We start from the raw sequence: 23,524 nt of genomic DNA on the forward strand, positions 1-23,524 counted from the left end.
TATTTTCTGGCTATTTCTGAGGACATTTGTTACAAGTTTGCTCCTTGTGTGTTATACCGTGTTATGCGGTCATTGTACCCCAATTTTACACATTTGCATTCACTTTGTGCCATTTGACAGTCGCGGCACCGCTAGATTTGAGGGAAGACTCGGTTTTCTCTCTATTTTGCGCTCACATTGTATTATTTCACTCGCCGTATAAAGTAAACGTGAAGTTTTCTAAATTTCTGCCCGGTTGGAGGGGGAAAGTCACTGAGATAATGCTGATAACCATGTGAAAAACTGCATCCCCTATCGAGCTGGTATATCATGTACAGTTGTGGAAAGTGCACAGTAGTATGGTGGTTAATGAGCAAGCTTGCATGATCATCATAAGTATATTTTGTTCAAGCTAGGGCTCTAGTGCCAATGCAAAGCAATGCCATTGACCTTGTAGCATGTGGAAAGCAAACATACATGGGTGGCTTAAATATGGTGGTGTTACATCCATAGTATCACGTCCTAAGACAGGGCACAGGTGCTGTGTGGGCCAGATTGCAAAAATAGTATGCTATGCTGAACATGTCTGGCATAGCAATGACATTGCAACAATGATCTCAGTGATTTTACACCATTAATTTGAGCACTCAGAGTTTGGCACATGTTTGCCATGAATTTCAGTATATAGATAACCAGTGTTTCAAATAATTATCATGTTGCAAAGACCATTCTGGGCAAACACAGTCTAATCATTTTTACATGAAAATAACTTGTAAATACAGCATATCTGGGCATAGCTTTAGCTTGATATATACAAGCTCAGGGTTCAGGGCTCTTATGTTATAAGAATCCAGCTTAGCCAATTGGTTTTTGCTGGCTAGCATGGTGGATTTGGGGACCACAGGGCTTCCAAAGTTGTGTGCTCAAAATGCCCACTGAAATGGTCCCTTAGCAACCAAGAGGTGTGTAGGTCCCTAAGCAAGCAAGAGGTGTATAGGTCCCTAAGCAACCAGCAGATATCCTATGAATCAAAAGACCCCAATGACCTGATTTGGCCCCCTCTGGAAAGGTTCTGAATGTGTCACTAATGAGCAGTTGAGAATCCATACAAAGTTAATGCATCAAATCATCCATCACATCTAATAATGTCATAGTACCTGCATCTACTGATAATGTATTAGATTGTGTGGGCTAAGGTCATGATCATGTTCATGCTATTGTGTTCCATACGTTTGAGTCTTCCATCCCACAGCTCTCAACTCTCAACACAACTAAATTCTGAAAAAAATGAAACCTGAGATTTTAGTTTTTGGTAGAATCTTACAACTAGATATGAGATGCAAGTGGCTGGACAGAGATAATTGAGCCCTGTGAATCAGTTTATAAAGACCACATCAGTATTTTGCATATTGTGATCTTATTATACAGAGCAGTACTTTGTGAATTTAACAGAATGAATGGTATTTTCAGGTGACCTCCCATTTAGATGCAACATAATATGATATTTTTTGTAAACTGTGGCTACATGGCTTGTATTTGCAGTTCTTGGAGTATCATTTGAATAGGATTTTGTCCTTAAACATGGAGCTGTGGCCAGTTAAGCAAGCTGTGCATGAGATCAAGCAGTGTTCATATGTCCCTTGAGATTGGAACCCCTCTGGTTCTTATTACCTTTTCCTGTTTCAGAAAACAGCAGGCAGTCATACTTGATGCTATTCAGAAGGCCAAACATATTTCCTGCAAGTTTTTGGAATCACATCACCCTTGCTTGATAATGGGCTGCAATGAAATGCTACAATGAGACAGCCACTCCTGGCTCTAACTGCTGCAGTAGTGTTGGGATGTGTGCTGTCCTCATGGAGTTTGGAATGGTGGCCCAGGCTTCTGTTTGGCATAGCCTGTGTGCTGTCTGTACTGGTGGGTGCTGTTTTGGCTGTCTGGGTGCATCTGAAGCTTGGGAAACTGCAGAAGGTGCCTGTGAAGAGGCCAGTTCCTGTTGATTTGGTGAAAAACATTTTGAAGGTAATGGATGATTCAAAAATAAAAATGATGCAAGTGTTCTATGCAGAAATAACTAAATAATATTTGTGGGGGTATAGATTGTGTTGTATTTATGAAATGTATCACAGGAAATGAGGCCTTTTCAGCATTGCTTTTGACTTCTGCTTTGCATGTAAGCCATCAGAGGATGCCAATTATGTTTAGATGCCTGCATTCTGTCCCCCCCCCCCCCCTGTATTTTGCTTCACACTACATGCAGACTCCCAAACTGCTGCTGTGTGGGTCTGAAACATGCAACCTTACTCACTTTACAGTCTGCCAGCAAGAGAGATAATACAGAAAGTTACCAGCGTCCTCCAATTATCAGCAGGAGTGTGGATGAAGTCATTGCTGAAATTGTCAACCATGTTGTGGAGGACTTCTTCACCAGCTGGTACTCCCAGCTGGCCTCTGAGCCAGAGGCTCAGGCAGAACTTATCAAGTATGTTTCATCACACCAGAACCATGTTTGGGGACCATACTAATGTTGGTTGCAATTGAGGTTGGCACACTTTTTGAGACAGTGCTGTATTTTTATGTTAGCTGAGACTGTTGCTTTGAAAAAAAATGTAACTGCTCATGATTTTGTGTTTTTACATTACACAGATGAGAAAGATGTGGGACATGATAGTGTGTGACATTTCGGTGTTATGTTATATCAACTGTCTCAAAATTGTAAGAATGGTGTCATGCTGTCCTGTGTATTTTGCTCTTCTACTCCTCCATTGTTGAGTCCATATCAATGCTAATTCCTGGCTGCTGTGGCCATGTAAGCACTTGACAGCAAGCCCGCTTATGTGTTGCAATCATTGACCAGGAACGAGCTATGGGAATCCCTGCGACGCCTCCGGGACCGCCTATCAGCTATCGACGAGGTCAACTTTATTGCCACCAACGTTTTCAATAAGATAAAGCAGCATTTTCAGAGAATACGGATCGCCCATGAAATGAGGTAGTGTATATATTAGCCACAGAAGATTCAAACGTCCATAAATTATGCTACACATTGTGAGCCTTTTGTTGAACCATCCTCACGCTGGTTACGGGGAAATAGGGAAGTGAACGGTATGTGGCTCGAAGGTGTTACAATACTCTTAGAGCAGCATTACATTGTCCATAACCCCTGCCCCTTGTTACGGTTTGGTTACTCTCAGTCAGAACTGTCCGCCGCCCTCTGTGTGTAGCATGATTCATGTAGGTGATCCAGTTATGCCAGTCCCTGCGCACTGGCCTGGATCAGGCTGTTTGGTGGCTTCTGTGTCATCACCGTTGCCCGCCTGAGTGTCAGTTCCTGGTCACCAGCCACTCAGTCGTGGGGATGACGTCACTGGGCCGGCCGCGTGGAGAGCCGCACCCGCCCCTTCGCTGACCCCGTCCCGCTGTTCTCGCCCGGGCCGCAGTGATGGTAAGACGACGCTGCCGATGTACACGCTCGTCTCTTACCTGGCCAACCCGGAGCGGGAGCTACAGTTTCTGCGCAGCGTGGCAGAGGTGGTGATCATGATCTTGCTGCCGGCCGACTACTCCCGCTGCGTGCCTGTTCGCCAGCTGCTCAGGGAGATCCTCGCCTGTCAGGGTCAGTGCTGAGGGCCAGCTGTTCAGGGAGAAATCGGGGCAGGCATCGGCTTATTAGGCCAAGTGCCGCCCTGCAGGTACCCGGGAAATACCGACCATCCAGGGTATGTGCGTTGTGAACTCATGGTTGCGCTCGGTTTGCATGCGCCGTAGAATACATACAGTCCCGCCGGTGGGCGAGCGCACGGCTCACGGGCTGCTCTTTACGTCATTGGAGCGCCGGACAGCGCGGTGCATTATTGCGCTACGCTGCGCACCATGACGTTCTCTATCACCAGTTGCTACCTGTTGACCTCGCTGTGACCGCTTGATTGGTGCAGTATGGAGCCTTGTGGACATCTGTGCTGTTGTGCTTCTGGTATAAACTGATTTTATATAAATGATATGTAGCTGGTGTCTGTCTTTATATAATGATTCTGATATAAACTGATTTCCGCATTCTGTTCCCATGCCATTGCTATAAGAACACGCAGCGATCTATGGTACAAGTGCATGACGCGTGACTGTGCATGCCGAGTCTCGTTCTGTTTCCGCGTTGCTGCTGCCGTGCTCATGGAGGGAAAATGTCGAAAAGAGTCGGTGCGGCAAAGCTATCAGCACGAGTGGCTGGTTGCATTTTTCATATCTGAATGTGAGCTGATGTGTCGGCTGCCGCAGACGTGCCAGGTGGCCACGGTCCGTCCCCACCGCCGGCCTCGTTCGTGTCTGTCGAGCCAATGGTCGTGCCGGGTTGCCACGCTCCGTCCCCCACCGCTGGCCTCGTTCGTGTCTATGTCGAGCCGATGATCGCGCTCGCGCTGCGCCGCTAGACACCAGCCGTTCCTGCCCACAGTGATGCAGCCCACTGTGGACCTGCTCTGTGACCCGGACTTCATCAACCAGAAGGTGTACGAGTATGTGCACCACCACCAGCTATGGCGCGAGCTCCACCAGCGCACCTACACCTACGCCGCCAGCTATGAGGACTTCATCCGCATCATCCAGGAGAGCAACGACGTGGACGAGCTGAAGCACATCAGGTGCGGAGTCGGCGGAGGTCGCGCCCAGCTGTCTGCGTCGCGCCTTGTTTTTGCAGCCGGGACGGTTGCCTCTCGCCAGGGCTGAGGGCGGGACAAGTTCGCTGTCGGATCTCGGCGCACGACACCATGTAGGCTTAATGCGAGATGTTCTGAAGTGAGAGGGCAGCCCTCCGTCCCTCTAGCCCCCCCCCCCCCCCCTCCCAACCCGCATATAGTTACACACACCACCAAAGTTACACACCAGCTAAGTTGCGCCGTAGAATTTGCAGATATTCATGCATTCGTGTTGATTCATGTCGGTATTCTCAAGCGTCATGGAAGCTGTTAACTGGAGATTGGTGAGTGGTGGCCCTTGTGGTGTATGCCACGGTTTTACTGTGTCGATAGAGGCATTTTGCAGCAATCTTTGAGGCTCCAGAAGTCGCTGGACCGTCGTATATGCGATTCGCAACAGTGACCTACGCGACAGGCACGAAGGCAGCACGTGTTCGGCACGCCATAATGGCTGGTGGGCACGCGCTACGTTGGCGCGTTGTTGCTGCGCCCTAGTCATCCCAGATCCATGACGGGACCTGTGAGCCGATGACTTCTGATGTACAGTTTGATCGGAAGCAAGGTGCGATGCTGTTGACCGCAGGTTCAACATCGTCACAGAGATAATGCAGGCGACAACCATCAACAACTTGAAGCGGGCGCGCGGTATGAAGCTGACCCGGGACCTGAGGCCCCAGAGCGCGTCCAAAGGCGACCTGCTCCAGGTGAGAGACCTGAGGCCCCAGAGCGCGTCCAAAGGCGACCTGCTCCAGGTGAGAGACCTGAGGCCCCAGAACACGTCCAAAGGCGACCTGCTCCAGGTGAGAGACCTGAGGCCCAGGGCGCGTCCAAACGTGACCTGCTCCGGATGAGTGACCTGAGGCCCCAGGGTGCGTCCAAACGTGACCTTCTCCACGTGAGAGGTCTGAGGCCCCAGAGCGTGTTCAATGGCCACTTGCTCCAGCTGAGAGACCTGAGGCCTCAGGGCGCGTCCAAAGGTGACCTGCTGCAGATGAGAGACCCCCTCTGGACCTTTTTTTGTGGTCTAGAGCGTGAAGGGCTGGCTCGGGCGAGGAAGTTCCATTTAAGCGTGGCTGTGGTATTTGAGGGTGTGACAGCTGAGCAGACGGCTGAGCACAACGCATCAAATCATGGGGTTACCGTGCTTCAGCGAGATGGCTTGTGTGGGCAGGCTGGATGTGACTTCCTTCGGTGCGTTATCCTGTTGGTATTGACAGTTGGGGCGAACAGATCTTTGGAGAACGCAAGGAGATGAAGGGATTAATGACGATTAGTTTACTATTTTTAAAGGTATGAAGTGTTGGACACTAAATTTTTGGCAACATATCAGCTAAATTATTTTCAAAGGCTCATTGAATCTGGCTTATTCATTCAGGTGCGTCACGTTACGTCCGTTATATATATATATATATATATATATATATATATATATATATATATATATATCCGTTGGAGATATTTCCGTATTTTATTGTATTTACTTGGCATACGTTCACGATATTTTCAGGCCCGTAACTTGAAGCGGTACATCAACCAGTTGACATACGCCAAGACCCAGTGTGAAAAGCGCATTAAGAGCGTAGGCGGGATGGGGTACCTCACCGAGATCGACTCTCCGGAGTCATCCGACTCGCAGCTGATCGGCAGGAAGGTAAATTTGCATTCGTCCTGCCAGAGTTTCAGCAGCCTCTTCACCAGGCCTAAGCTTAGGCCATTTAAAGAATCATTGGACACAATGTTTCACTGTCTTGTGCGGCGTTGGGTTCGTTGTGAGCAGGTGTGAAAAGCCACCGTGACTGCTGGCTTATATGACAATATCTGCGGCCAAGCTATTTGTTTCCAAGCGCGGATATCGTTGTTGAGCTTCGTCTTTCCACGAATTTTGCTTTTTTTTCTTTTTAATTTAAGGAATCCATTTTGATGTTAAGTGTTGATGGCATACGTCCTCGTACGGCACCGGACTCGCGCTGAAGCTCAGCACGGTCCTGCAGGTGCTGTCGTTCGGCGTTATCATGGAGTCGGCGTATGCTCGCCGCTACCTGCTGCGCTACCTCGAGTCCGAGGGCCAAGAGAATCTGCTGCTCTTCTGGAACGCCGTGAACGAGCTGAGGACGTGCCGCAAACAGTTGATGCACGCGCTCGGCGCAGAGATCTACCAGACGTACCTGGCCGGCAAGTACGGCGTTATCCGGCTGGACAAGGTCCGTCAGAGTGTGAACGCCAAGAGGTGGGACCTTCCGGCCGTGGAGGGTGTTCTGTTATAGACGGAGAGCTGCGGCAAAGGCTGCGTTTAGCTGTCTGTAGCGTACAATAGGAATATTGTACTGGGGTTTACATGCGAAATGGCCGGATCTGGAGTGCATGTTTATGGAAACAGTGATGCGATATGACCGTTTCAAGCTCCTCACGGTCGTTCCATAACGTTGTTTGTTTCGCTTATTGTAAGATGGCGCCGCCTGCGTTGCGCTGGCATAATTCAGCGCCTGTCGAAGTGCTCATGAAGCACCACCCTGGCGCCGTCTCCACGTTTCATCTTAAGCTTGATCATTGGCTATGCCTGAACAGTGGTGGCACTCGGCATTATATCTCGTACCGTTCGAGTCGTGGCAGCGGCAGCCGCACCCCTCACCCTCACTTCGAGCCGTGGCAGCGGCAGCCGCACTCCTCACCCTCACTTCGAGTCATGGCAGCGGCAGCCGCACCCCTCACCCTCATTTCGAGTCGTGGCAGCCACAGCCGCACCCCTCACCCTCACTTCGAGTCGTGGCAGCCATAGCCGCACCCCTCACCCTCACTTCGAGTCGTGGCAGCGGCAGCCGCACCCCTCACCCCCACTTCGAGTCGTAGCAGCGGCAGCCGCACCCCTCACCGCACTCGCCGTCCGGCCAGGTATCGCTGAAACGCATCGAGAGTTTCCTGATCGGTGACCGCGGCCCGGAGATCTTCCTGGAGCTGCAGGACGAGGTGCAGTCCCAGCTGGAGCACACGCACTACCACCGCTTCCTTGTCAGTCCGCTCTACAACAAGATGATGCTCGACGCGGAGGAGGCCGGCATCGACTTCATCAACGCCACGGTCGGTGAGTCTGACCGGCCGGCACTAGGCGGAGATGTCACGTGCCGTCTGACCCGCTGTGATTCACACTGCATGCCTGCTGGGGTTCACACTAAACCATACCAGCTACATGTCTGTAAGTGAATGATAGGTGCGCGTATTTAATTGGACTAGGTCGTGTTGGGTGTTGCGTGGCCCGCCAAAGCCGTATGCGTGCGTGGTCTGTATGCATTGTGCTCCCATCTGTCGTGTGCACCACACGGTCTGCTGTGTTCTTGATTTGTATTCTTGCTGTTGCGATGTCAAGCGCGGCATTCCCTTCCGTCTGTGAGCATGCATGCCCCAACACACCAGTGCAGCATCGTGTTGGCTGTCACATGCTTGGTGAAACGCGCTGCCTGTGCCGTGGTCAGCTCGCCGCGTGATCGCATCGTCTGATCGCGATCTCTCCCCACCTTGTTGTCCGCGTCTCGTCCGAACGGATTGCATTGTCGTGGCTGTCCTGGTTTCCCCAGAGGGTTTGGTTTAGTGTATGTCTGATGCCTTGAGTGGAGGACAGCTGGTGTGACATACAGGACGGACCCTTTGGGGCCCTGTCCAGCGTCACCTGTCCAGTGTGCCGTTCGTGAGCGCGCTGCCGTGTCTGCAGCGCTGCCGGATGACCACCAGGAGGGGCTGGGCGCTGAGGTGGGTGACACCAACCTCTCGGACCACTCCTCCTTCGCCCGATTGAAGCTGGACCAGCTGACGGAGAAGTTGCGCACCAAGTCCCAGGTAAGGGAGGCACTCTTCTCGCTGGTGGCGCCACCTCCTCAGTGGGGCATGTCTTCTGACGGGGTCCACAGAAGCGCGTCACTTTCACGTTTGAGGGTGTATGGTAACTGGGCTTGGGAACGTCTGCATTAGTGGTTGCGACGTGCTGGCGAAGTGATAATTGATGGAACGATGGCAGGCACTGTTATGTCACTAGCTGGTAATTGTTTGTTGCTTGGGAGATTATGGTAACTCTCTCCATTGACTCCTGAACCGCCAGCTGTCGATCATCCGTGTTTTGTAAAGATTGACGCATTACGTAACACGGTATTTTGATACTGCTCTGCTGTCCTGGTGGATCTGTAGTGCCTGTTTTATATTCGCGCCTTCTGCCGCCATGTCTAGCACAATCCCATGCCCTTCCCCCACCCAGCGGCAACCCCAGCTGGGCCGGCTGACCCCGGCAGATTGGGCTGTGCCAGCAGGCGCTGGAGGCTATGCGATCGGGCACGCGGCCCGACCTCAAGATGGTCTCGACCCTGGAGCAGGAGGTGGAGAATCTGGCTGGAGAGCGCCGCGAGCTGGAGGCGCACATCGAGCGTACCGACGTCTGGACCCAGCACCTGGGCCACTGGACGGCTGACGTACACTCGGCAGAGGTGACAACCCGGCCGCTGGGGGGGGGGGGGGGGGCACTCGGACCCCCACCTGGGGCTCCGGGTGCATTCTCCAGCCGAGGCAGCACTCCCAGGCGGCTGGTGTCACCAGTGAGCCCTGTAGTCGCCGGTGGGTCATGGATGAGCTATGAGCGACTTTGGCGTGCTTTGTGTATTGTCATCTTCTGTATGGAATATATGTTAGTCAGTCACCTTCGACAGCACCGAGTGTGGGCGGTCGAGGATGGACGGCTGACCTTGCCCGTGTTCGCACGCGCAGTGTACCTGGCGTCCCCCCCCCCCCGCGAGGGGAAGAGAAGAACGTGCCCGTGTTCACACGTGCAGTGCACCTGGTGTCCCCCGCGGCAGGTACTGGAGGAGAAGGACGTACCTGTGTTCGCACGTGCAGTGCACCTGGTGTCCCCCGCGGCAGGTACTGGAGGAGAAGGACGTGCCCGTGTTCGTGCTGGTCGTGTACCTGGTGGCGGCGGCCGCGGAGGCGGGCGAGACGAGCTCCGGCGCGCCGGAGCCCGCCTCGCCAGACGACCCGGCCGCCGCCAAGAGGCCGCTCGACTCGCTACTCGACAACCAGCACGGCTGGGTGGTGATCCGCCGCCTCACCGACCTTCTGCACGTGCACTCCAAACTCAGGTGAGAACGGCGGCGCCGAGCGCACGCCGTCGGCTTGCCGGACAGCAGGACGGCTGCTGTCGCAGACGCAGCTAGCATGCGCGGTGGCACTGCCGTGGAAAGCCCTTGCTTGTGTCGTAACTATCATGGAATAGCCAGCTCTATGTGAACTGGCCATGGGGATATGGGCATGTTATGCCGGTGGGCTCCGTAGGCCTCTTCACCCAGCACATGTCCACTTGTCCATGGCCATGCGTCTCATGTCTCTGAGCACGTCTTCTCATCTCGTGCCAGGAGCACGCTGCTCCCTGTGTCGGCTCGGAGTGCCGCTGTTTACGCATTGACTGGGTGTTGTCGGTGCGTCACCCGTGTGCCGACGCTGAAGCCAGGCTTCTCTCGGCCCCGCAGTCAGATCTCGCCGGCGCTGAAGGCGGCAGAGCTGCCGCCGCTGCCCAGCAAGTCGCTGTTCAGCAAGGGCTGCGACCGCGACTTCCTGGAGCGCGCCAAGATCAAAGTACAGAGCTATCTGACGGTGAGTCTGGTGGTCTTCCGGCACTGGGGCCGGTGGGCTTACACTGCGGCTGTGGCCGCCAGAGTGAGCCTGCTGGTCGGTGGTCGGCTGCTGTTTGCTTGATGCTTGTGTGTGGATAGGTCGTCTGGTTGGATGCGAAAACAGGCGCTAAATGCCCAGCTACTTTCATGAAGGTAATTTCATTAGTCGTGTTTTGCTGTTTTTGGAAGCTGATACGTGGTTGTCTAACATGAATTATTCTGTAGCTATCCTTGCCTCGCGTTTAACATGGGGTACCCATATCTAAAGGCAGCATGAGGCTTGTGCATTCAGAGTAGCATGAAAACTGCACCAGCCTGACACGTAAAAGTTTTTCCATTATCGGTCGCGCACCAGCTGCCCTCTGAGCTTGGGCCTGCCATCCGAACTCTGTGCTGATTAGACTGTCCCTCCTCTCACCAGATGGTGCTGGCTGACCAGCGTCTGAACAAGAGCGAGGTCATCTACACATTCCTTAGCCCCAGCCCGGAGCACCTGCTCTTCCCCGGCACGTCGCAGAAAAAATTCACCTTCTTCTCTATGTTCAAAGGGTATTTGGCGCACAGGAGGTCAACCAGATGCGATAGTGGCGTCGCGTTACAGCAGTGGGCATTGTCATCAACCGACAGTCGCCTCTGTTTGCTGTCGGTGAAGTTGCCGTCAAAGGCTTACAATACGGTGATAACTTCATACGGGCTGATGTTACTGAGCTGCTTCTGCTAGGGTAGTTGGAGTCGCCGGCTGTTCCCTGATCATTCCCGCTGTGAGGGGTCTAGAGTGGTACCCTGACCTTACGCCGTGTCAGCAAGAAGCCTTGACCCCGTGACCGGTTGACAGCGACGACTTTGCCTTGTGTTAGGTCGGGGGGAGGGGGAGTAACTAGGTCACGCACGATGGTCAGCCTGATGCCATCCAGGCTGAGGCCTCCCGCCCTCGCCTGAGGTCGTCAGCCGGCCTCCGCCTCGAGCCGGCCCCTGCCCAAGGTTGTCAACCCGAGCCCGCCCCTTCCCGAGGCTGTTAGCCTGTCGCCGTCCCTTCCCGCAGTCGTCAGCCTGACTCGCTGGCCCGACTGATGAGCTCCTGTCGGTGCCGGCCAGCTCGGGTCCCGGTTCGGATGAGGCCGGCGTCGAGAGTGACGAGGACGACATCCTGTTCCTGGACGGGGCGGACACGCGGCCTGAGGTGCGCGACGACTTCGCCGAGCCGCTATATGGACTCATCGCCGAGGTGGGTGGGCCGCTGGCCGGTGGCGGCGGCTCGGTGGCGCCGCGTCGGTGCCAGGGCCGGAGTCGGAGTCGGGCCGGAGCCGGAGCCGGAGCCGGAGCCGGAGCCGGAGCCGGATCCGGAGCCGGAGCCGGAGCCGGAGCCGGAGCCAGGGCTGGAGCCGGAGCCGGAGCCGGAGCCAGGGCTGGAGCCGGAGCCGGGCCGGAGCCGGAGCGGGAGCCAGAGCCAGAGCCGGAGCCGGATGCGGATGCGGATGCGGATGCAGGCTTGCTGACGGGTGCCGAAGCTGCGCTCGTGACGTGTCGCTGGTGCCACGCACCATCATGAGCGTTGGCAAAAGTCGAAATATGACGCATTTGTAGTGGTCTAAATGATGTTTGTAGTGATTTAGCGTATAGAAATCTCACGATGTCACGGGTTCTATGAGAGCTATGTGAAAGCTTTTCATAGAATTACAGCTGTGACGGGGGAAATAAGGTGTCAGCTGATGTGCGTACAGAGGGTTGGTGGATATTCTTCCGCTGTCATCACTGCTGATTTTGCCCAGAATCATCTTTGCATGGTCATGCATCCGTGTGCGTGCCGGCAGCCAGCCGCTACAGTCGGCCGCGCCCGTCTGACGCACCGACACCTCCTGGCAGGTGTTCGACCTGTCGGGCAAGTGGCTGCGCAAGACGCTCATGTCGTTCGTGCAGATCACGTACGGACGCACCATCAGCCGCCAGATCCGCGACATGCTGTCGTGGGGCTTTTCGGAGCCGCAGCTGCTCTTCTACCTCACCACACTGCGTGAAGCGTGCTGGCCGGGCGGCAAGCTGGCGCCGCCACGACCGGCCCGCTCCGAGCAGCAGATGGCCAGCACCAGGTGACCGAGTGCCGGCGGCTGGCGTGGGACGGCAGAGACCACCGGCTGGTGGTGAGGATGGGGGTCGCATACGTCAATGGGCTACAGAGTGTACCCGCTCGACCGCCACTCATTGCGGCGATCTCCAGCGCAATTAGAATGGCTTCAGCACTCAAAAAGCGACAGAAGTATGGCCAAGGTAGGTGTGCCTAGAGGTACTTGTAGAGAGCTGTGACTTGGAAACATCGTCTGCCGGGTTGCTTGTGTCCCAGGTGACGTACATGACCTGACTGAGCCGGCGACCGCACCCCGTGACGGTCGCTCTGTTCTCGCACGCCCCGCGCAGGCAGGAGACGCGAGAGCTGCTGGTGAACAACGTACCCGAGCTGCTGACAAACCTGCTGGGGCTGCACAACTCGCGTCTGGGTGGCGTCAAGGCGTTCGAGACGCTGCAGGACGTGCGGCTTAACAAGCACCTCTTCTACACCATCCTGGAGTCCTTCATCACCGAGCTGTTCCCCGAGGTCGGCAGCAAGATGCAGGCGATCGTGTGAGCTGGGGGACCGGTCGGAAACCGGTCACTGGTCGGAAGCGGCCCGGTCGCCTCGGGCCGCGGCCGGTGCGTGCCGCACCCAGGTCCGGACCTCGGATGTCCGTGACTTCTCGTAGTCCCAAGGTCCCGGGTGGGCTTTAGTGGGTGCGTGACCCCTTAACGTCGACACCCCGGATGTCGATGTCGGGTCGTAGCCGAGTTTGCTGCCGCGCAGCGTGATTGTGAGTGTGGTCTGTGGGGATGGAAAATGTGTGATACGTTTGTCATGTGGTCGGTACCTATTGGCATGCTTACCGGTGTAGCGACGAGCATGTTGGGTTCCTCAGGTGTTTGGCTGGTATGCGGGTATGGTGTTTTGCTTTTGGCCCAGCGGGCGGTAAAAAGATGTGTTGTCGAGAGTCGTCTTTTGCCGGGACCGTCTGGCCTGTACCGGGCTGTTATTGTGTTTAACCGTCGGTTATCATGACATCGGGTGTACCCACGCCGCCCATGTTGCTCTGTGGGACAACGCCAACGCCAGGTCTTGTCTTTTAGTCGTCCAGATAACTAACCAGACCGATGTACTTAGGATCTCAGGCCTCAGATTCAATGCCGACTCGCGGGACGCAGTCGCGCGACACAGCCGTAGTTGGTGTAATGTACATGTGCGGACCGGGCGCTGACTCCCCAGCACCGGTAAGGACTTGGGCTGTGAATTGCACACTCCCCGCCGGCGCAGTTCGGCTGCCGCTGTGTGAAGAATGAGCGCCGTTTAGCGGAGCGGCCCATCGGGCCGTTTGGCTGGCGTGGTCGCGTCGGGCTGTGTGCGAAGATGCTGTAACCAGCACCTGGAAGTCCGCCCGCACTGAATACTCCTTCCGCAGCCGCGTCGTTTTGTTTGCTTCCGATTCGCTTCCTGGTAGTGTGCTCCACACGCGTTAGCGTCGCGCCGTACATGCGCGTGGCGACATGTTGTATCGTGCTGCCCGTGGTGCGGGGAGCGCCCGTGTACAGGGATCATCGTTAGCCGGGGAGCCGAGCCTCTGCTGGACTAGGCAGCCGCACAGGTACCACATTCGGTCTGGATCAACGTATGTCGTTTCCAGATGTCAGTGTTTGCTCCCGGCTGGTTTGGTTCGGGCAGCATTCAGCTGAATGCCGTACTATCCCAACTTTGTTGGGATGTGCTGGCCATTGGTGATGCTTTGATCTATTCCACTGGTTGAAGAGGCTCATTTCGGGCCGACGCAACAGCGTTTACCCTCAGTTATATCGTCCATATAATATTTGTCTATTTACAGTGCATGTCAAACTCAAGTGATATTACCCTGCACGTTCAAACGAACTGTCTTTTATGGAGCTTTATGCCACCCATTCGTGGCAACAGTTCGGTGTTTGTAGGTGTGTGCCGTGTTAAACGTTACATCATGGGATGTCAAACCTAATAAAATCGCGCAAACCTGCCTCGTCACGATGCTGGTCACAGCAACGATTCCATCACTGTTTTGAAAACACATTCGCACCATATTTTGTATTTGGCTTAGTTTCTCTCCTGGACTTCACGCCCCATCAGACGTCATTCACGCCGGCGCGCACGAGCTCGCGCATCGCCGTAAGGGGCACCGTGGTTCGGGCACCGACACCTACCACAGCAGGGGAGGGAGAGAGCGACGGGGACACGCCAGAGTGAGGCCTGTGGCCGGGCGGCCGGCGGCTGCTCCTCCGTGCGCATGCCGGCCGTCGTGCCTCATTTCTACGGCTGACTGCGTGGAGCTGCGGTGCCCTACCGTTTAGAGTTCAGGCCTACCATGTTGGCCGCCTGAAACGCAGTGAGCGGTCACGTGCCGGCGGCGGGATGTCCGTGGGGCCCTCTCGTGTTCCATTAGCGCAGGGCGGCACAGCTAGGGTGGGGTGACGCGGGGATTTTTAAAACGCATGAGCACGCACCTCATCGGCCCAGACTACTTCGACCATTCCCGGCCTGAACAGGGGATGCTGGGAAGCCACTATAAGGGGAAGTGCCCATTGCCCGCGGGGCAACAACAGCACGGCGTCGGCTGGCTAGCACAAGCGTGGCGCCCAAAACACGTGCTGCATACGTGGCAAATTGGAGCATACCACTTGTCCCGCTCAGGACTGGACGTCAACAAAACGCAATCCCAACCAGATGCGGGCCACCCTCAACTCATCGCACCGCCGCCTGACCCATCGCGGCATCATTCAGTGCAGGTTGCATTGTCGAAGCCACCATGCCATCGTCCAGCCAACCGAACAACCGTCTAACCCAACGAGCCATCGTCTAACTCAACGAGCGACCGTCTAACTCAGCGAGCCGCCGTCTAACCGAACGAGCCACCGTCTAACCAAAGAGCCGCCGTCTAACCCAACGAGCCGCCGTCTAACCTAACGAGCTACCGTCTAACCCAACGAGCCACCGTCCAACCTAACGAGCCATCGCCTAACTCAATGAGACACCGTCTAACCCAACGAGCCACCGTCTAACCCAACGAGCCACCGTCTAACTCAACGAGCCACCGTCTAACTCAACGAGCCACCGTCCTAACCAGCGAGTCACCGTCTGACCCAAAGAGCCACAGTCTAACCCAACGAACCAGCATCCCGCTCTTCGGGGCCCTGTCCAATCAGGGCCTACAGTCCAGCCGGTGCGCAACCCCGCTCAGCCCACCTCACCAACGCTCATCCCAACTAACCACCCTCAAGCCTGAGCTACCTTTCAACCCACCGTGCCCATAGGCGGAATAGTGGGGGGTAACCGAGCGCAGTGACCCCTCCTCCCCCAAAACCCGACAATGTTTTTCTTCGCGTGGTAACCATGTCATTTCAGTGATGGTATTCCCGTCAATGCCAAACCTTTAAGCCCTGGTGACCGCACCACCGGCCGGCCTTCCGCGGCGCCACCCGACGCACCGTGCTGAGGATGACGGCGGCGGCGGTGGCGGCCTGCGGCGCCGCCTCGCGCAGCTGGCGGGCGCAGCGGCCAGCCGCCACAGCTTCAGCCAGCCGTCGGTCCAGGAAGGCCCAGGTCTCGGTGAAGTCATCAGACGTGTCAGTCAGCAGGCGCAGTTCGGTCGACTTGTACACCAGCGCCAGGATGCCACGCTTTGTGTACCAGTTGAACTGGGATGCGGAGGAGGGCGGGCGGGTTGGCACAGAGCAGCGCGGGCGACGTGCACACAGAACTGCTTCCTAAGCTGCTATGTAGTTTCAGCAGCGAGCTAGAATTGCTTTTGAACTAGGGTGGAAGTGAAACATTCTATCAAAAAAGACCATGCAGGAGTGAAAAAATCAATTCACAAAAGATGGAACTTATGAGTGCGTGACTGATGCTTCAGCAAACAAAGACATCTATTTCAAGTTGGCATGGATGTAATATAAACCTGACAAAACTGTTTGGTTTTTAACATCTTAAGACATTTAAGTGAAACAGAATACATTAAAACAGTAATTTCATGACAGTGTAATGAGCATAAACAATTATTAACACCAATCATTTCATGCTGTACTTTGCACTTCCCTTCCACAGCACTTTAACACAAAACAAAGCAAAGGAATTCAATACAAAATAAGAACAGAAAATTCGACAGGCATAAAACACTTAAGAAAAAAGAAGAAGTACTCCTACACATCAGCCCATCACCAAGTCAAACATAATAGACATACCTCTGGGTTTTGTTAAGATCGGGTCACGGAAAACAAACATTTTGCCATTGTTTCTTACAAAATACCAATGCTTATTCCATGAAAGCAGTCTAACCATGTCTAATGTAAAGAAGGCTATCCAGCTTATTTTTGTATGCTTGTTGACATCAAAGTTTACAACACACAAATCAAAATACTTTAAATCACTTTGAACAACTTATTTTGATTGCCATGGTTAGCCCATGTCAAGAGCAATAATGGGAATTCTCCATGAAACAATCCCTCTTCTTCAAAAGTAACATAACCTTTAGATGACCATGCCAGTATTGCTGCTTGCCTTTTCAGCTGCAGGAAAGGCATCTATTTAGGCTTGTTTATTCATATTTATTGACAAAGTTTGAGATGTTGGCTTCACATTTCAAATTGGATGGCCTGCTTATTTGTTACATGCAAGTATTTAACTCATGTTATAATTGCTATGCAGCTTAGAGTACCCCTATGTTAAAAATACAGTGTGTATATACAGTGGTCATTTGCCAGCCGGCAAACCATGCCAACTATAGAAAACATCTGGGTTTTCTTCAAGTACTTCACCTCTTTTAGAAGAAGAAAAATCTCCACCGCGAGCGTTTTACGCGCAGTGCGGCACGGGCTCAACAAAACAAAAATTCAGTATCTTTTTCATGGTCTGCTGGCAGACAGAGTCATCCCACCCACCCCCAAATATAAATATCAATCAATACCACCAACCTACGGGACTAAAATGCGAACAAGCAAGGGGTGTGCATGATAAACATCTCCAGAAGGCAGAATTTCGACATCAAACAGTTCTGTATTGGCTGCGTCAGGTCTGTCCTAAGGCTCTGTATGGCAGCACTAGCATAGCCTTGCCAGGTAGCCTGGTGAGTCAGACACTCGAAAGGGTTAGATTTATCATTATTGAGCACCGCCATGAACCGAGGAAAAGGTTAACCGAGGGTTTAAGAGGGCAAAAATGGCGTTAAAAATCGGTTTCGCGTTTCAAATTATCTCCTTCATTCCTTGCAAATTGTTCGCGCTTGGGTGCATATCAAACATGTTTGGGCGGCTGGCGAATTACTCCAATTTATGTAAGAATACGTGCAAGTTTGCAGTTAGAGCGTCTTGCAGAGAAATTGGTCAAAAATTGACGTAGCAGATGGTACCTCTTAAGGCAATCAAAAAGGAAGGAAGAGTAAAGTGGCATCACACTCGTATGACACCAATAAAAGCAAAAGTAGCTAAATAAATATAAAGACTGGTACTTTTCTCGCAAAAATTTGTAATCAGCCGATCTCACTTAAAATCTGTTATTTAGAAGTGATCAAATGGTGATATTTATCTTGTAAGACAAATTTAGAAGACATTTCCTGAACTTTTTACTCCGGCATTTCGGGAGTAATGCAATTTAGTGGTCAAGTTTCCTCGGGAAGAAAGAAATACGTGGAGTAAAATTCTCTTCTGGCCCTTGCTGGTGTTTGCGTCGGGTTCTGCTTTCGTGGTGTGATGATGAGACCAACAAAAATATGGGATGCGTGAAAGCCTTGCATTTGGAGCACAGCTGCAGATTGTAGTGCATTTTGGAAATAAACCAAACTTAATGCGCGCAAGCGGCCGGGGTTGCTGGGATTCTTGGGCTCGGAGGTAACTGGCGCCTTTGCTCTGTGCATACATAGGCATGATTCAGATGTAGGTGAGGCAGGACACAGCCATAGGTATCCAGGTTCTGTGGAGCATCGTTTATGCTTGGTGGTTTAAGTGAGCTCGGTTTTGGATGACTTCTGAAAACCTCATGAAGGGAAATGGGGGTTTGTGATGTGCGATTAGACAAGGTGAGGCAGGCGTGAAAAATTCACATAAAATATGGGGAAAAGGAGTGAAAAATTCCTCCTCATCGGGTGTTGCTTTGCACCCAAAGTCGGCAGTTCTAGGACACTGAGTTTCAGTAAGTCAGGAAAAATATTGTGATGATTCTAAGTATGGAAAGCACTTAAGGCGACGGAAAGGTGAAAAGTTTGAAAGAAATACCTCTGCCTCAATTTGTTTTAAACAGCCAAAAGAAGTTCACGTTCCCTTTCAAAAACACACATGGACCATCATCCCACTATATAATCAAATCAACACAAATGCTTTTGCTCAGTTTCACGACACAGTTATGCCATCATTTTACCATATGCACTTACAACATACATCGTTATGAAGCCCGGGTCGCCTGGATTGTTTTACGAGGCGTGTCAGTGCTGTAGTCGCGAGGGTTGCCTTTCTCTTGCGCCGGCCATCCGTGATCCTCCCAAAGTCCCACCTGGCAGATCCTCAGGTCCGTGTCGCAAGCGTACGCATGTATGCACGCAGCACGCACGCACACGTATACTCACGCGCACGCACGCACGCACGCACACACACACGCACACACACACACACGCACACACACACACGCACACACACACACACACACACACACACACACACACACACACACACACACACACACACACACACACACACACACACACACACACACACACACACACACACACACACACACACACACACACAGCCAGATACGGACCGACCGACTCACGTCCGCTGACCGGTCGCCGGCGTAGTACCAGACGTCGTCCAGCAGGGCGCCGAAGTTGGCCAGCGCGTCCGGCGCATTGGTGGGCAGCGCCAGCAGCGCCAGCGCCTCAGGCCAGCGGGCCAGGTAGGGTGCCACCATGCGCAGGCGCCGCTCCACCGCCCACCGGATGAAAGCCTGCGTGCCGAGCGGGGCCGGGCTGCCGACAGCGCAACGCGTCACGGCCGGGTGCAGACGTGATGGCCGCCGGCCTGCACAGCGTGTCACGTGGTGACGCCGGAGCCGCGCGGCGATGGCGGAACGCAGCACTGGGCATGAGCATCACATCCGCGCAGAGCTCAGACAAGCATCAGGTGCTGATGCTGTCATGGAGATGCATCGCATTACAGTGTTTGCTTGATGTTTGCGCGGTTTGTTCCACTACCACTGGCAGTGTCAACCAGACGTGAGACCATTCCAGCCCCCCCCCCCTCCATAAACAGCCCGAAGGGATTCTCTTCGCCGGCCCGGGCGCCCCCGACTGACGAGTCCGACGTCTGTTCGTTGTCGCGTCGCTCCGCCATCTCCGCCACCAGCTGGATGTTGCAGGCGGCGTAGAAATGGTGCACCAGCTCGACACCGCCATGCGGGAACATGCCGTGCGCCACGTCCGGTAAGCCCAGCGACTCGGCGCCTGGCTCGGAGCGCGCGCAGGGCATTACGCCCGGCACATATGTCTCCAGTACTGGACACGTCGTGGCCTCGTGCCGCAAGTCCATCGTGGGTCACACAAGTCAATACGTCACAGAGGCACAGGAACGCGGTAGCGGCTGCCCAACTGACGCGCAGACAACGCAAAACAATCTAGGATCGTGTTTTACACCGGGTTGAGCTGTTGTATAAACACTCTCAAGCTACGCAATTGCAACCAGACTCGAACGTCGCTTTGTGCTTTCACAGCAGCGCATGACACACACCGAAGTGCAAGCGTTCTTGCATTAGCGTGAACATTTTTGCTGCATCACATGTCGCGACCAGCATGCGCTACACGCTGACATAACAGATCTACTCCAGGGACACGAGGGGAGACGCCCAACTGGAATCTTGATGACCGATTCCAAGATCGTTTTCCCAACAACAGACGGTCACGACTCGATGTCCGGGCCCCGGACCCGAGCCACACGCCAGTTTGAGGCGGCCACTCACCTGCTGCCAGTGCCTCGACGCTCCAGCCGAGTTCGGTCACCAGCGGCAGGCTGGCCTCCAGGATCTGACGGTGCAGCTCAGTGCCCGTCCCCGCGCCGCCCGACCGCCGCCTCTGCTCGGCTGGACCGTCGCCGGATGGCGGCGGCGTCCGTCCGCCTGCGGCCCGAGCTCCTGACCACTGGCCCGAGGCGTCTGACCCCGCCGATCTCTCCTCGGCGGGCGGCGGAGCGGTGCGGGGCGCTTCGAACGCGAGCTCGCCGGTGGGATGGGGCGGCGGCACAGCGCAGCGACGAGCGCCGGCCGTCGACAGACAGCGTCGGCGAGCCCATCGGCCAGTAGGTGGCGGGTTGAGCGGCGCTGCGACAGAGAAGAGAGACGCATCCAGATACGATTTCGGCAAGATGTACCCGCGCAGAAGCCACGCATTTACTAAGTGACTTCTCTACGGTATTCGCGTTGCCCACTGGACACAAAGCACGAAATACCTCCGTGAAATCAGTCCAGTCTGCCTTCATTCAGTTAGGGGCGAGATGTCAGTATACTTTCAAACATCGGGATCACAGCGCAGCCTACGACAAACACAGCTTCCGGCAAGCTTTATTAGCTGTTACCTACACTGATACCCTTCTTCTTCGTTTGCAGAGCAGTTGCACTGCTTATGTGATATCAGAGACCTGTTGGTAAATCTGTCACCTTCGTAAGCGTCCGTCGGCGGACACGCGGACGGAATATGTCAACTCGCTAGACCACGTGCTGTGCTTCTACGACTGATATCCTGGTGTGGTGAAGGACGTCACGCGTGGATAACACAGAGCGTCCAGTGTTCCAGTACTTCAGGATATCAGTGAAGACATATTAATCAACAGCACCTTCCACCGATGCGGGGCTTTCGTGTTTCTAGTCTGGAAGTATGCGCACAAATGGTGCAAGACGCAACATGACACTTATATTCACCCAAATCGATGCAGTAAAAATGACAGCCCGGTTTGTAGGTCTTGAGAACCACAGGAGTTAGTTTCGCCAATATGACTGGAAGCAACTTCAGCAACTCAACTCGCTCAGAAACGATCCATCCCTCACTATTAGGCGCCGAGTGCGCGGAACAAACATATGAAAGCAAACGTGTTACTGCCCTTCGGGCGAACGACGGCGAATCCTTTAAACACCACGTAGAAAGGTGCAAAGGCCGGCTCAGTGAAAGCACCGCGCGCGCCAACACCGTCGCCGGCGCACGGCAAGACAAACGGCCACCAGCGTCCGGACCGCCGAGAAAGCTCGGCGGTCGGCCGGCGGTGCGGCGGGGCGGAGCGCACACACACGCCTGCCGCGGGCGGCGACGGCCGGCGGCCCGGCAGCGCGGACTAGCTGCGCGGCCCGAGACTCTCGCCCACCCAGCCGAGCACGGTGCCGATCAGGTCCAGCGTGGTGAGCGCCAGCTCCACCGTCTGGCGCTGCTGCTCTGCCGGCAGGCCGCTCAGCGTCTGGCCGCCCACGCTCAGCTCGACGGCCGGGCCCGGCGGCGCGCGACCCTGCTCGGCCAGCTCGCGCAGCCGCAGCCGGAAGTGGCCGCGCGATAGGTCCAGCGCCGTGCGCAGCGGCCCCAGAAACTCGGCGCGCAGCTCGTCGGCGCGCGCGCGCACGCCGCACACGTCTTCCTTGTCGCGCGTCAGCACGAAGCGCAGCAGGTTGAGCGCGGCCATCAGCTGGTTGTGGTTCTCTAGCAGGTCGGTGGTGGGGCCGCTCTGCAGCCGGCAGGCGGCGCGCACCAGCGGCGTCACAGCCGGCGCCGAGAACCAGGAGCAGCGCCGCCGCCCACTCAGCGCCACCGCAATGTTTTCCTTCAGCAGGCCGGTGACGAAGGCCAGCACGCTCGGGTTGTGGTTGGAGTTGAGCAGGTTGCGCAGTACCAGGAAACGGCCGTGCGCACAGAACCGCGCCACGTAGTCGGTGAGGAGGCGCACGCACAGCGCGCGCAGCTCGCCCACCTGGCTGAACACGGACACGTTGATGAGCGCGGCCGTGAGGTCGGTGTGCGCCGGCGCGTCCAGCTGGCGCGCGCCCAGCAGGCCGGGTGCCAGCCGCGCCAGCAGCGCGCGCAGTAGCAGTGCGCCCTTATGCGCGGCGCACTCCTCGCGACGGCGCAGCAGCGTGACGCACAGCGGCAGCGAGATGCGCGTAACGTAGGCGGGACAGAGCACGGCCGGTGCCGTCTTCAGCGTGACCTGCTCGGCGCACAGCATGTACATGTAGGTGCCAAGCGCCAGACTGGAGACGCGCAGCTCCTGGCGCCAGTCAAGGCTGCCCTCGTCGAAGCGCTCCTCTTCGTCCTCGCTGGTGCGTGCGCACTTGGCCGCCGACAGCAGCGCAAAGAGGCGCAGCGGATTGGACTGTAGCGCGCCGACGTACGCCATGAGCTGATCGGCACTGCGCCGCACATCCGGCACGCACTCGCCGCACGCGGCCAGGTCGAGGAAGGCCAGCGGCCGGTCCAGACACTTGAACAGATAGCAGCAAAGCAGCTCTCTCGCGCGCAGGCCGGCCGCCGTGCCGGCATCGGCCGTGCGCAGCGGCGATATCTCGTCGACGAACGGCCGAAAGAAGGGCGTGAGTGCGCACTGCAGCTCAGTGTGGCGTACCACGTCCGGGTCGTGGTACATTAGCAGTCGCTCGCGGCCCTCCAGCGCGTACTGACGCGGCAGCGGCACCGACGCGATGTGCGTGTAGAGCGTGCTGAGGGCCCATGCCAGCGACGAGCCGCGCTTGGTCGGCTCACGACACAGCACGATCTGCAGCGGCGGCAGCAGCGCCTTAAAGCAGACGTCCTCCTTGAACATCTCGCCCTTCTCCAGCAGGCAAATGAGCGCCTCCTTGCGGTTGGCGAGCCGCGCGATGGCCGAGAGCAGCGCGACGCAGCCGTCCAGCAGGTCCTCGTCAGCCGCCTGGTCCACCAGCCGGATCATGACGGCGTCGATCAGCTCCATGGCGTGCATCTGCACCTGGGCCGGGTGCGACTCCAGGTAGGAGGCCGCCGCCGCTAGCGTGCCCGTCTCCAGGTGCTGGCCCATCGACTTGAGGAACGGCGATTCTGATGAGGTGGCGCCGCCACCACCGCCGCCGCCGCCACCGCCGCCGCCGCCGCCGCCGCCGCCGCCGCCGCCGCCGCCGCCGCCGCC

The 23,524-nt window shown here is 55.5% G+C and overlaps 3 protein-coding genes across 8 annotated transcripts; 1 reads left to right on the plus strand and 2 right to left on the minus strand.

Moving 5' to 3' along the window:
- Window positions 1–13: 13 nt before the first annotated feature.
- snz (sorting nexin snazarus) lies at window positions 14–14,373 on the plus strand. Of its 6 annotated transcripts, none has more exons than XM_037238763.1 (18): window positions 14–46; window positions 1,666–2,001; window positions 2,295–2,461; window positions 2,837–2,971; window positions 3,420–3,595; window positions 4,427–4,613; window positions 5,251–5,371; window positions 6,175–6,318; window positions 6,659–6,868; window positions 7,557–7,746; window positions 8,371–8,495; window positions 8,942–9,133; window positions 9,564–9,781; window positions 10,169–10,292; window positions 10,734–10,861; window positions 11,408–11,537; window positions 12,176–12,399; window positions 12,725–14,373. In XM_037238763.1, exons 2-18 carry the CDS (start codon window positions 1,777–1,779, stop codon window positions 12,930–12,932), a joined length of 2,904 nt encoding a protein of 967 aa, XP_037094658.1. In that variant the 5' UTR covers window positions 14–46; window positions 1,666–1,776; the 3' UTR covers window positions 12,933–14,373. The 6 variants fall into 6 exon arrangements, with proteins under 6 accessions (XP_037094658.1, XP_037094659.1, XP_037094656.1 ...); XM_037238764.1 differs by lacking the exon at window positions 14–46 and adding an exon at window positions 51–68; XM_037238761.1 differs by lacking the exon at window positions 14–46 and adding an exon at window positions 105–302.
- A 4,792-nt stretch (window positions 14,374–19,165) lies between these two features.
- Window positions 19,166–20,777, minus strand: Coq9 (ubiquinone biosynthesis protein COQ9, mitochondrial). Its single transcript, XM_037211991.1, has 5 exons — window positions 20,759–20,777; window positions 20,352–20,471; window positions 19,692–19,839; window positions 19,260–19,365; window positions 19,166–19,174 (listed from the first exon to the last, which is right to left on the minus strand). The coding sequence occupies exons 1-5, from the start codon at window positions 20,775–20,777 to the stop codon at window positions 19,166–19,168; spliced, it is 402 nt and encodes a 133-aa protein (XP_037067886.1).
- Window positions 20,778–21,278: 501 nt separating this feature from the next.
- On the minus strand, window positions 21,279–23,449 carry LOC119114745 (glomulin). The gene has a single exon (XM_037238768.1). It carries the CDS (start codon window positions 23,414–23,416, stop codon window positions 21,713–21,715), a length of 1,704 nt encoding a protein of 567 aa, XP_037094663.1. The 5' UTR covers window positions 23,417–23,449; the 3' UTR covers window positions 21,279–21,712.
- Between the last annotated feature and the right edge of the window lie 75 nt (window positions 23,450–23,524).

This window comes from Pollicipes pollicipes, unplaced genomic scaffold (genome assembly GCF_011947565.3).
Source record: "Pollicipes pollicipes isolate AB1234 unplaced genomic scaffold, Ppol_2.1 Scaffold_3087;HRSCAF=3621_pilon_pilon_pilon, whole genome shotgun sequence".
Lineage (NCBI taxonomy): Eukaryota > Metazoa > Arthropoda > Thecostraca > Pollicipedomorpha > Pollicipedidae > Pollicipes > Pollicipes pollicipes.